The 13,409-nt window shown below is 37.5% G+C and overlaps 2 protein-coding genes across 2 annotated transcripts; one reads left to right on the forward strand and one right to left on the reverse strand.

Moving 5' to 3' along the window:
- Positions 1-815: 815 nt before the first annotated feature.
- BDR25DRAFT_233446 (uncharacterized protein) lies at positions 816-1,544 on the reverse strand (the record flags this gene model as incomplete). The annotated part of the gene is made up of 1 exon (XM_033685438.1): positions 816-1,544. A coding segment is annotated over one exon (729 nt), but the record flags the coding sequence as incomplete, so codon positions are not given.
- A 1,502-nt stretch (positions 1,545-3,046) lies between these two features.
- BDR25DRAFT_358220 (uncharacterized protein) lies at positions 3,047-4,431 on the forward strand (the record flags this gene model as incomplete). Its single annotated transcript, XM_033695910.1, has 9 exons — positions 3,047-3,072; positions 3,174-3,187; positions 3,248-3,357; positions 3,434-3,688; positions 3,718-3,764; positions 3,858-3,885; positions 3,918-3,971; positions 4,010-4,125; positions 4,203-4,431. 9 exons carry the CDS (start codon positions 3,047-3,049, stop codon positions 4,429-4,431), a joined length of 879 nt encoding a protein of 292 aa, XP_033544807.1.
- Positions 4,432-13,409: the final 8,978 nt, after the last annotated feature.

A 13,409-nucleotide genomic window follows, 5' to 3' on the forward strand; every position in this document is an offset into this window, starting at 1 on the left:
GTTAACATAGTAGGTAGATTAACCTTTCTAAAAAGTTTCTTGTATAATAGATTAATTAATTAGTAAGCTTTTTTATAACTCTAGAGAACTGCTTTATTTTATAAGCTTTATAAAGCTGTACAGCTTTAAAAGTTAATAGGGGTAACATCTTAAACCCGTGCGTTACAAGGGGCCGTGCGTTAGGCGATGAAACACGGTACTTAGCCTTCTGTGGCTTGTCCATCGGCCCGTCCTGCTTCAACGTCTCCGCGCATGTAACCTAGCCCACCATTCCCCTTAACGCCCAAACGGATAAGAATCAGCATCGACAACAAGAAGAAGATGAGAAATTCGGACGAGCGCAGTCATAGAGAGATAAGGCGAGGAACCGATAGCAAGAGATTATCTAGAGAGTTCGGGCTCTTCAACGACTAGAGTCATTTAGGTTGCCCGCGCCGCTGACTAGTGATACTGCTGAATAGTAAGTTAATAATGCGGACAAGTAATGCTGCTGGCCAGTAATGTTGCTGACCAGCAACGTCGCTGACCAGTAATGTCGCTGGCCAGTAATGTCGCTGACCAGTAATACTGCTAACTAGTAGTACTGCTGACGAGGTTGCTTACGCCTATGCCTATGCTATGATTATCATGTATTCTGTAACGATGGCATTCCACACTTTTGGAAAATTACAACGGGTTTTCGTGGAGCAATTTTGCTTGGAGAAAAGCCTTGATCGATGCGACGGTATACGATAGGTGGTTCCATGTAGCTCTTCCGGTTCGCTTGTTCTGAGCGTGACTGAAATGGAGGGGACCTAACTTATGGGTTTAAACATTCAGTACTCCTTGGAGACTTCTATAAGAAACTGTCCGTGTTCCACATCATTATGGTCTTCCGAGTCATCTCCATTGTCCTCCACCGCAGAATGCCATTCAAACCCCTCGTGAAAGATTTCCCTCACTGATTCTTCGAGTAAAGATCTGATTAGCCGCATATTCTCCGAATCGCTAGAGAGCATTTTTGCTCTTAAGGATCGTTCCTTCTCGTCAAGCTCCTCACGCTGTCGAGAAATTTTTTGAAGTTCGCTAGCGAGTTCATCCTCTAAAGCATTTTTGTTTAACTCCATAGCCTTGATCTTGCTACCAATCTCCAAATGAAGCTCTTCAAGCTGTGCAACGCGCAAATGATCTTGCAAGGCTTCTGTCAGCCTCAGGGCAGAGTCGATTAGCTGATTCAACCCCCGAGCCGCGGTGGGAAGCCGATGGACCGCACTATGCCGGAGTTTGTGCGTGGAGAAGAGAATGTCATGGAAGGAACCTCCGCTCACCGCTAAGGCATGATTTGGAAGGGTTTCAGAGTGCTTATCGAGGATACGAGTCCACTTGGTTAGCTCCACTGCCGCAGCACAGTCCCAGCCATTGTCTTGGAGTATCGATGGCAGCCAACGTTTGACAAAATCGAAACAGCACTCTTCAAGAATACGTTGGGTGGTTGTTAAGACGGTATGCTGTGTCGAATATGGAAGGTAAGAGGGGTAGAGTGACAATGGGCTGTCATTCTTAGAGCGAATTAGTATGCTACCTAAAGGGAATGATTAATGATCCCGGTATTGTTCAACTTGAGCACTGTGGTCGTACCAGGTACAATTTCTCCAAGCTCTAATAGCCTTTGGCGATGCTTGCCATCGTCTTCTTGGTCATTGTCGAACTGGGGAGAAGATGCAATCTCTTTTAGAGCCTCTGCCGCATACTGTGAAGGCAAGTGATTCGGGTTGTAACTTAAGGTATTCACGTTGCATTCCTGAGGTGATGGGAATGTATATCCCTAGTACGCAGGTTCAGGGCTCCCTTGAACCGCGAGATGGACGAGACTGACTGAGAAACTAGCAAAGTTCAGACTGTCGGTATTCTAAAACAGAAGCATTCCCCTTCCCCTCGTCGATACCTCCCTCACGAGGTCAGCGATGATGAAAAAACGTCTTTTGGTGTCCACCACGCCAAGAAATGCACTGTCGTGCACCCGTTCGTTGATCACCTTGAACGTTCGTATGCGCAAGATTGTGAATCAAGTCAGACACACCATCTGTTGCGGCTAGCTCTTTTCGGCACAGCCGGCCGTAATGAATGCGCTGTATAACGGTGTTAGTAAAGCTAGATCAAAAGGAGTGCTCATCGTACTTTCAGGACAGGATTGATTCCGGCTTGTACCTGAACATGGGATCCACTCTCAATAGCAAACTTGAGGAGGCGAGGTCGGCCCTTAGAATCATCGTCGCAGGTAGGACTGGCCCAAATACTGCCAAACACAAAGTCCACTATCAACTTCAGTCGTTTTCGCAGCCGTGATGCAACTACGGAGTTGCTAGTATAGTGCAAGTAGACGCTAGGGTGGAAGCCTCGAACCAACATGGTCTCGTGTTTCTCGATCTCCAGTTTTTCAGGGTGGAGACCCGAATGAATGTAAGAGCTCACTTTCCTTGCAAGCTCGTTCCTTGCTGTGCTAGTCTGACATTAGAGACTCAGAAGGACTTTTGGTTGCTTTAACTCAACGACCTCTTGGAAGACATCGTAAGCTGCCTCCAGAACATCATCACCCAGGCCGAATCGCTGCCTTCTTCTTTCGCTGATCAGAACCCTCACATCAAGAATACTGACATCCTCAAGCAAATACCTTCTGCGTTTTGCGCCTTGTATCAAGGTGTCAATTTCACGGAGTGTTGCGCACCGGCGCATCAATTCTTCATACGATCCTTCATCAGCGACAGGCTCCAGAAGAACGATAGCGATGCTCAGTCGACCTCTAGCAAGTCGGATCGTATTTTCCACCACGTTTTGAGAGACTCCCTTCAATCGAGCATCGGTTGCCCAGCGTCGTATCGGTGCAATGTAGTCTCCCATAGTTCATTCTATGTGAGTGCTAGCATAAAATTCTAGGGCGCAAGGGTCAAAGAAGAAGGACTGTAATTAGACAAAGTCGGAAATTCCAATATAATCAGCCAATAGCTTAGACAGTAGACACCTGCTGTCCTGGCTCCCATCGTGCTTGACTTCTTTGAAGACTATGGGGATGCAACGAAATCTATGGAGTCTTCGGTAGCGATCTGTAATACAGCACTAAGAGATCTAGAATCATTTATGCACTGGCTATTATCAATCCCCTGTTTCTAAGAATGAACCTTGGCATCAACACCTAGCGGCGCGATCGACTGTAACCTTTAAACTCCAACCGCCTCACCTCTACCTCTGCGACGGACACACAAACATGGAGCTCTTAAAAAAGCCCGTAATATCACCTCCACTACTGCTGCTAACGCGCGTGCGCCTCCTTGCGCAGCTGTGGCTCTTCAAGCTTTTGGTTTCCACTGTTCTTGGCTTCCAGTGCTGATCCATTAGCAAACGCCTGCTACACTAAAAGCCCACATTTACTAAATCATACCGTCTGGCCGGATCAAAGGAGTTGCGCATCTTCATTCCCAAGTCCTACAAGCCTGGCGATGCGCCCTTACCCCTCCTTATTGACATCCACGGCGGCGGATTCTGCATCGCAGAACCCGTGTCCGACGACGTCGACAACGTGATTCTTGCACATACGCATGGCTTCTGCGTCGTCAGCATCCTGTACCGACTAGGTCCGAAGTACAAATGGCCAATTGCGGTTTATGATTGCGCAGCTGCAATTGCGGCGGTGCTTGATGACGAGAGCTTGCTAGTTGACAAATCCTGAGTTGCTGTCGCCAGTTACTCCGCTGGTGGGAATCTGGCACTCACGGCAACGCAACTGCCGGGTGTTAAGGGCCGTATCTAGGGCGTTGCTGCGTACTATCTAGTTACAAATTTCACGCTTACTATTGATGAAAAGATGGCCGTTGCAACCTAAGCGCCGGACGGAAAGGATTTTTTGACCTGGTTATTGCCTATGTTTAACATAGGGTACCTAGAGCCTGGCGTTGATTGAACTGATCCTTTGTTGTCCCCTATATTTGCAAAGAGAGGTGACCTTCCTGAGAGGATCTCTCTCTTGGGGTGTGAGTACGATATGCTCTGCAAGGAAGCTGAGGCGATGGCGGAAGATCTTGCGACTGCGGAGGGGGGCCAGAAGACGCCGCTTTTGAATGGGAGAAATGGTTGGACGAAAGGGAATATAAGGTGGGAGTTGATAGAAGGCGTTAAGCATGGCTTTAATTAGTCTCTGGCTAGAGGCGAGGAAGCAAAGATTCTTAAAGCGAAGTCGGAAAAGATGCATGCTGGAGTGGCGGAATGGTTGAAACAGCATGTTTATTCATAGAGCCTGAAGGATGTCAGGAGGAGCCAGATATCTCTGTACCAGATCAGCAAAGCGTGGGGCCCAGCAGCGTACCCCATGTCCGCGACGCCAATGTCTTTGCGAAGGGGATGCCGTGTGCGGGGGTAGTACAGTCAACTCTTGATGGCGCGATACAAACAGGGAGCTAGGATTATATCGTTATATTAAAATATTAATATAGCAAAATAGTTACATAAGCTAACTATCTAGGGTGCCCTAGACAGCCTACTTAGATTTCTAAGCCTTTACTTTAGTATACAGCTGCTGTAAAGTCTTTATCTACTAAAAAGTTATCTTATTTATATGTTCTTAATATAAGAGTAGTAACTTAAGAGCCTGCTCTGCCTTTGCAGGGGTAAGTATCTATATAAGAGCCTCTTTATCTTCTAATTTCTCTTTAACTACAGCTAGTAGCTAGCTGTACCTTTGTCAGATTGAAGCACTGTTTCTAGGCTTTCTGAGATGAATGATGGGTTTGGATATGATGTATGGGATGATTGATTGGTTCTATTGATTTGTCGATCCTTTTTCTGCTCTACTCGTGTTGCTCGGCTTTTGTTTTTCCGATCCGAGTTCCTCGCGCACTAGCCCTATGCGCGACCAGCTTGCAACATGCTGCAATTTGCTGCAACATGCTGCAATTTGCAGCAACATACTGTTCGAGCTTATTGCTCGTACTATGTAGCAGCTTTCGTCAAACGTTCCTCCTGTCTTGACAGTAGGTGCGCATATCTGACAACCTTATAATAGCGTCTACTATATTAAAGTTAAATTAATTAGGCTTATTATTTTTATTAATAGAATTAAGGAAGTTTTTAAGACTTATAGCGTTTTAGATTCTGCTAGCGTGCTATACCTATTTATATAGCTCCTCTAGCTTCTACTAAGGCTATTTCTCTAAATTAGGTAGACAGATTAGTTTCTATGTAGGCTAGATTCTAGCTTAGTAGAAGCAGTAATAGACTATATTACTATAAAAGTTATTATACTAGGCTTAAAAGGCCTAGTGTAAGGCATAGTAAAGGTTAACTTTAGTAGCTAGATTAGCGCCTTACTTATAGCTAAAGACTATATAGTGTATCTATTACTTCTTATAGCAGCGCTTAAATTAACTAATAACACCTTAATTAAGTAGCTAATAAATACTAGTAAAATTTACTAGTAGCTATTAAATCTAGATATTTAGTAAAGGTAGCATTAAATTAACCTTTAATATATAAGCGCTATAGTTATTTATAAGTAGTAGAATAGTCCTAAGCCTAATCTACTAATAAAAGGCCTATAGCTAGTTCTTTATAACTATATAGTTTATCTACGCCTTTAGATTTAATAACTATTAAACATTTAAAGCCTTAAAGTTAATGTTTGTAATGATGACACTTAGATGCATCGTCAGCATAGTCACACAATAGTCGGATGTGTCGGATGTGTTGTCACACAATGGTTGGATGCATCAGCAGATGCATCAGCACTATAGTCTGTTGCCAAGACCCACCCACTTATTTCGCATATATATAGACTCCTGCAAAGGACTCCTCTAGCAATACATTTAATGCAGTTCCTTATATCTCTAGTGCTTTACATAGCTTCACAGTTAACATAACATAAGGCATGTAGCCTAGCTGCCTTTCTAATAGCCTAAAAAGTAAAGCGCTAGCTATTAGTAAAGTTATAGTAACGTACTTCATAGGCGAGTTGCTCACACACCCGAGTTGCTTACTTTTGCCAAGACCCCACCCTAACAAACTCTATTATAGCCTATAACAACCCGCTCTAGCACTATATAGTACAGTACAGCCTAGAATATTATTTAGATACTACTTCTACTTCTTACTTACATGTTTGTGTGTTATGCCTAGTCTAATTACACTATCTGCAGCGCCTTTAGAAAAGCTTACCTACTTTAGCTTACACCTGCTTCTTTACCTTTTTTCTGTTACTGCGCGCTCTAAACTTCTTTAAAGCTGTTAAGTATAAGCTTTTCTAAATTATTAAAGTTTTTTCTACTTTAATTAATTTTTTTATGTAATTTATATTATGTAGCAGCCTTATTAGCTACTTAAAGCTTAGTAATTTTTTATTATGCTAACACTAGCTTATATGTAATTATTACTGCTTTTTTTAAAACTTTTTTAAACACTTTAACTATAAAAGTTAGTAAACTATTTATATGCTTCTAAATTTTTATTTTTATAAGCATTAATTATAACCTAAGTTCTAGAGTATTACTTAGAGTTTATAACTACTAAGGCTTATTATATATAAGTAGTAGTAGTAATAAAGTGCATAACTTTATATTAAAGCCTATTATAACTTATTATAGGTTAAAAAGAACTAATCTAGCGCTTTAAAGCTTTTTTTAAATATTACTAAAAGTAATTATAGCATTATAAGCTACTTTAAAGCATAGTAAAAACTTTATTTTTATAATATAAGTAATCTAGTTGCATATAAGGTTTTTAGCTTAGTGCTTATACACCTTTTTAAAAAAAGTAAAACAACCTATATTAAGTAGCTATAGAAAGTGTAATAAGTAAAAAAGTATATAAATAGTAATAATTTTATTATTTTTATAGTATTACTAAAAATAAAGTAAGTTATAGCTTTTATAGCTGTTAATAACTAGTAGATAGTAGCTACTAATAGTACACTTTTTTATATACACGTTAAAGTGCTTTAACTAGTCTAAACTAAGCTAATTAGTAGTCTAGCTGCGCTTAGAAATTATAATAACTTAATTTTAAAGTAGATTTTTTTATACTAGTTTAAAAAGTAGTTGCTACCTTAAAAAATAATAAAAAGTAAAATAGCCTACCTTTTAGCATTAATGCCCTAGATAGCTGTTGTCTACTTCTAGTTACCTAGCTAGACTGCTTTTAGCTGTCCTTATTTCTTTAAACTTATAATAACTGCTCTAGTAAATATCTAGCTTATTATAAACTATATTTTATTAAAGTTATACATATTATTATTTTAGATACTATACTTAGCTTTAATATTTTTTATAAAGTTAAACTAGCTGTCACGGTATCCTCCCTAGATCCTAGACATAACTGTATTAGACGCGTACTAGAGTATTATTAGTGCACGTCTGACATAAACACAACATAACACAGACATAAACTTAAGCATAAACTGCTTTAACACTAACTAAACCTAGAACAGGCTTAATTTATACTTAAAGTGCTTAGACTTTTAAGCTAAGTATTTAATTACTAATTTTCTTCTAAACCTTTCTATTTTTTACATAATGTCTTGTACTTACTATAATACCTTATGTAGTAATTAAACTAGACCTTTATAAAGCTCTATAACCTTACTTGTGCATAATTATAACATTATATTATATTAAAACTTTAGCTAAGAATAGCCTCTAAATTTAATCTAATAAGCTTAGTACTTGCACAACTCTAAGCTATTAAAGTAAGCTAAGAAGCCTTTTAAAAAGCGCTTACTTTATAAGAAAGCTACTACATTATAAGCTTTAAAGCTTTTTAAAAGGACTTTAAAGAACAGCTTTATGTTATTAAGTAGTTTGTTTTTACCTTAACTTTTATTATAGTAGTAGGAACTAAGAACTTACTAGCCTTAAAGCTTACCTAGAAGTCTAGAGATAGCTTAACTCTTTCCTGCCTAACACTGCTTATAACTTGTAACCTTTTTAACTTAGTAATAAAATCTAACTAACTCCCTAATCCCCTACTATTTAATAGAAAATAAAAAGACCTACTTTCCTTTCTACACAAGCTCTAATATAAACTTAAAGGAAACATAGACTAATTCCCCTCTAAACACTTTTAGTTACTATATACCTACTCTTAACTTAACTATAATGTAACAGCCTTAATTAACTTACTAATAGATAAGAATATTATTAACTTAAATTAATTTATAGTTGTCAGATTTGCGCACCTACTGTCAAGACAGGAGGAACGCTTGACGAAAGCTGCTACATAGTACGAGCAATAAGCTCGAACAGTATGTTGCTGTAAATTGCAGCATTTTGCAGCATGTTGCAGCAAATTGCAGCATTTTGCAGCATGTTGCAGCAGTTTGCAGCAAATTGCAGAAAATTGCAGCATTTTGCAAGCTGGTCGCGCATAGGGCAAGTGCGCGAGGGACTCGGATCGGCAAAACAAAAAGCCGAGCAACACGAGTAGAGCAGAAAAAGGATTGAAAAATGAACACAATCAAATACAATTAATTAATCATCCCATACATCATATCCAAACCCATCATTCATCTTAGGAAGCCCAGAAACAGTGCTTTAATCTGACAATTAAGAGTCTCAGTGCCTCCATCGATACAAAATGGCCACCCAGCCTCCTCGAGACGCGACAGTCGTCCTTCGAGACCACACCGACTACAGAGCCTGGATGATGCAGCTGCAATCGAGATGTGTAGCGCACAGCATCTGGCCGCAAGTGGATCCTAAGTTGACCATCCAAATGATCTCCAAACCAAGAGCTCTAAAGATGCCGCTAATAGCTGAGTTTTTACCAGCCTCTAACGTTGAAACGCCTACGCACCTGAACAAGCTATCAACAAGCAGTGTTAGAGCCTTTAAAGAAGCCATTAAATACTATAAGATTAAGGCTAACAAGTACAAGAGTAACAGACATAATTATAAAAAAGAGTAATTAAGCTTCTAACAGATTATTGTCTTTATCTAGTTAACAGTCAGCCTGCATCTGCAGTGTACATGCTGTTCTCTAGATTAACTACTTAGATAGTAGATTACAAACCTTAAAGCTACAGTAGGCGTTAACAACTAATTTAAACAAGAACGCGCGTGTGACTAATATAATGCATCCTTAAAGCTGCTAAGAAACGCGAGCATATAGGACCTGTAGCTAGCAGAGTATGACTACGCTGCCACAGAAGCGGAGACACAAAATGTTCTAGAAACAACGCAGTTTAATGCTGTAGCAAAGGACTTTCTAACTACTATAAATAAAGTTGCCCCTTATTAGTTTATAACCTTTTAGGAAAGCAGACAGTTTACACTAAACATAAATTAAAAAAAAATAATAAAGCGCTTTTAAAAACATATAATGTTAAATTATCTAATATATATAAGAAAGCATAAAGCTGCCTTTATAACAGATAACTTATTATACTTTACTAAAAGTAGAAAGACTACCTAGGGCACAAATAAGAACGCCTATAGTGCAGAAGTTGTAATATTAAGAAAACAGAGTAGACCTTAACATTAACATTATTAAAAAAATAATAAAAAGTTATTCTTAAGCTAAAAACCTACTAAAATAGAAGGCACTAAATGTCCTACATGTAGACACATCTATGCACTAAAGGACTGCTTCTATGTCTATCTAGACAGAGCACTAGACTAGTAGATGCTAAATAAGAGAGTTAAAGAGCTTATAGCATTAAAGTGTAAGCACAACTTAGAATTTTAAGGCCTACTAAGAGGGCAGCGTAAACATAATTTAAGAATACTAATCCTAAAGAGTTTACATACACCTACGCTAGAGATACAAGAAGACTAACTTAAAAGCTAGAAAGTATTAAGAGTTAAGGCAGCTGCATTGCTAGCTATAGTTAATTTAAACTAGAACAGATATTTGCTAAAAAAATTATTTATCCTTAACTTAGGCTTAACATGCTATATTATAAATAATTTTAATTAGATCTATAACTATTATTTACTAACACTAAAAGACTTTATCTAGTTTAAAAACTCTTGCATATAGATTTAAAGCTATAGATTAATTACACTAAGCTTAAAAAGTAAGCATAGAACACATAGTTAAGCATACAGTCTTGTACTACATAACACTGCACTGTGCCTAGACCTGCTGTGCAACCTAGTCTTGTTCTGCCTACTGCAACAGAAAGAAATCTAGTAGGACACACAAGCAGAGCTAACTGCTTTAAAGGCCTTAGATAAGATAATAATTAAAGATCTTATAAAAATCTATAGCTAATAAGTGTTAGAGTACTATCTACTATAAAAGGGCTTATATTATACACACATAATTAACATAAGAACTAAACATAGTCTATAAAAGGCATTAGTAGAGCTATAGCATAAGCGTCTAGGACACTCTAGACTAGCTACACTTTAACACCTTATACAGTAAGCTAAGGGGGTGTAAATTAAAAAAATCACAACAGTCTAATGTAACTTATGTAGCAGAGCTAAGATATAATAATAAATTAGCTGCGCACTGTAAATTAGTAATAGTAGACCTAGTAAGAGACTGTTAATTAATTTCTATGCATATAAAGCACAGAGCATTATAAAAAAGCAGAGTTAAATGCTAATTACTAATAAGTATTCTAGCCTCTAGTAGGACCTTTACTTTAAGAATAATAAGCCTACTAAATTAATTATTAAAGCTTTTATAATCTTTATCCTTTTTTTAAAGAACTATTATAATATTACTATAAAAGTTATTAAAGCTAATAACAAGATTATAACAGTAAAACTAGAGGTAAAACGCTAGCTAGCATTACATAGAATAACTGTTAAGCCTTTAGCACTAGATACATAAGCCTAGAACAGAGAAGCTAAACGCTTAGGGAGTGTAAATAAGAAGAAGTTACAGGCTATGCAACTAGATGCTAACCTACTATAGGATGTATAGCTATACATTACTAGAGCTAGCGTATACCTATACAATTAGACGCTAAACTATGCTAACAACTAAAAAACACTATATAAGATCTTCTTTACATAAGCAGCTCTAAATAATAAAGTTGTTATATTAATTTAAAAGCTAAGCTTTACACATCTAAAAGCTTATAGCTGTAAAGCATTTATAATAACTAATAACATACATTAGAATAAGTCTAAGCTACAAAGGCTAGACCTAAAGGCGTAGATTAGATATCTAGTTAGGTACTAATTATTAAACATCTACTGCGTATAGATACTACTGCTAGCAAAAGTAATTTATATATGTAATATTATTTTTAATAAACACTTAATTTTTAGCAGTAAGCCTAAAGACCTAATAGATAACCTTATACATAACATAGTAAAAAAAATTACTATATACATTAAAATAATTAAGCTTCTAACACCTAGTTATTAGCTAAAGACAGAATTATTCTATAAAGACAACACTATAGATAATATATTAAATTTTAATAAAGTAGACTTACTAAGCTACTATTAAAAAAAGAAGATTAGAGATAACTATCTATCTTCTCTAAACACTCTGCTACCTGCAGCATTGCTTATACAGTTAATAGCTAGAGCAGCACTAAAGCTAAGCTAAATAAGGTTATTAAAGACTGTACTATAGGCTGCAGCCTTTATAGCTAGTATAAGATCTAAAAGTGTAAAAAAGCATAGTAGCAAGACGCTAGATAAAGCAGCATTAATAAAAATGCTATTTAAAAGAAAGACACCTTATAGAAGCTAGCTACTACCTCTGCTATTAACCTAAAAGTAACTAGAGAAGCACTCTCTACATAAGATATTTAAAGCAGCAAAAAGAACGCACCTAGACAGTTATTAGATAATAAAATCCTAGACAGAGGTCTAGACAAAGCTAATTAAGGCAGCTAGACAGCAGATTCTAGATTGTATGTAGGTGTACACCTACAAGCTTAACAAGCACTATAGATTGCAAAAATATAAGGCGCAACTAGTAGTCTACAGCAATTAACAAAGAAACATTACTATATAAGATACCTACACTGCTACCCTAGCAGAACGCTTATTTTAAATGCTAATAGCAATATCTGCACGCTTTAACTTAGAGCTTAAACAATATAACATAACTAACATGTTTATACATGCAGCAATTAACCGCAATATCTACATGCAGATGCTAAGAGGCTATTAGAAACTAGGTACAATACTAAAGCTTTAAAAAGCACTATATAGACTGCAAATTTCTTCTCTACTCTAGTAATACTATTTTATAACAACTCTTAAAGGCCTTAGGTTCTTAGCTGTTTTACACAAACTCTACTACATAACTAAAGCTAGAATATTTGTCTTCTTCTACGTAGACAACCTTATTATTGCGTACAAGAAAGGCTCTAAAGCAGATGTACAGCGTGTAGTAGACTAGTTACAAGAGAAGTATACCCTAACAGAAGGTAAAGACCTATAATAGTTCCTAGAAGTTAAGATTATTAGAGATTAATAGTAATAAATAATTTAGCTGTTACAGGCCTTATATATTAACAAGATAGCTAGGCTAGCTAACAGAAAGAACCTGCAGCACACTACACCTATAAGTAGGATTAAACTTATGCTGCAATCTAGTTTTGCAACCCTATTAAAAGTAAATTAATATTAGCAGAAGATTAGATCTCTGCTCTTTGCAGCAGTTACTATAAGACTAGACATTGCCTTTGCTACATCACGCCTTGCACGGTTTCTTACAAATCCCGCATCTGACTATTAGGATGCAGCTGATTGAGTCATCCTGTACCTACATGCGACACGGACGTACGCACTCTAATTAGGAGGAGAAGACTACCTTGTAGTAGCAAGCAATGCGTTATTTGTAGATAATACACTAGATAGGAAGAGCTCTTAGAGCTACATTATTTAACTATTTAGCAGATAGATTGCATAGTAAGCAAATAAACAAGATATAGTCACAACATTAACAACAGAAGCAGAATTACTTGCACTGTTCTAAGTTGCTAAGGAAGCTATGTTTACAAGAATGCTTCTTAACAAACTGTAGGTTAAGCTGCCTAATTTAACTATTATAATCTAGTGCAACAACAAGCAGACAATCTAACTAGTAAACAAAGAGATATCTTAACTTTAAACTAAGCTCCAACATGTTAACATCTATAACCACTAGCTCTAACAGGAAGTCTCTTAACAAATAATTAAGGTTGTCCATGTCCCCTCTAGCAAGATGCTTGCGGACAGACTCACTAAAGCGCTTCTAGTCAGCAAATGGCTAAGCTTTCTTTAGCAAATTCAGCTAGTTGACGTCAGGGAGAGGATAGTCAGTTAGGAAGCGGATATAGAAGAGATTAAAGCAAGAATGGAAGCCCTGGAAGCATACTAAGGTTGCGCAATTGGGAACCAGCTTGAAGCATGTCCAAGCTGAGGGGGTGTGTCAGATTTGCGCACCTACTGTCAAGACAGGAGGAACGCTTGACGAAAGCTGCTACATAGTAC

This window comes from Lindgomyces ingoldianus (genome assembly GCF_010093535.1).
Source record: "Lindgomyces ingoldianus strain ATCC 200398 unplaced genomic scaffold BDR25scaffold_27, whole genome shotgun sequence".
Taxonomy (NCBI): Eukaryota; Fungi; Ascomycota; class Dothideomycetes; order Pleosporales; family Lindgomycetaceae; genus Lindgomyces; species Lindgomyces ingoldianus.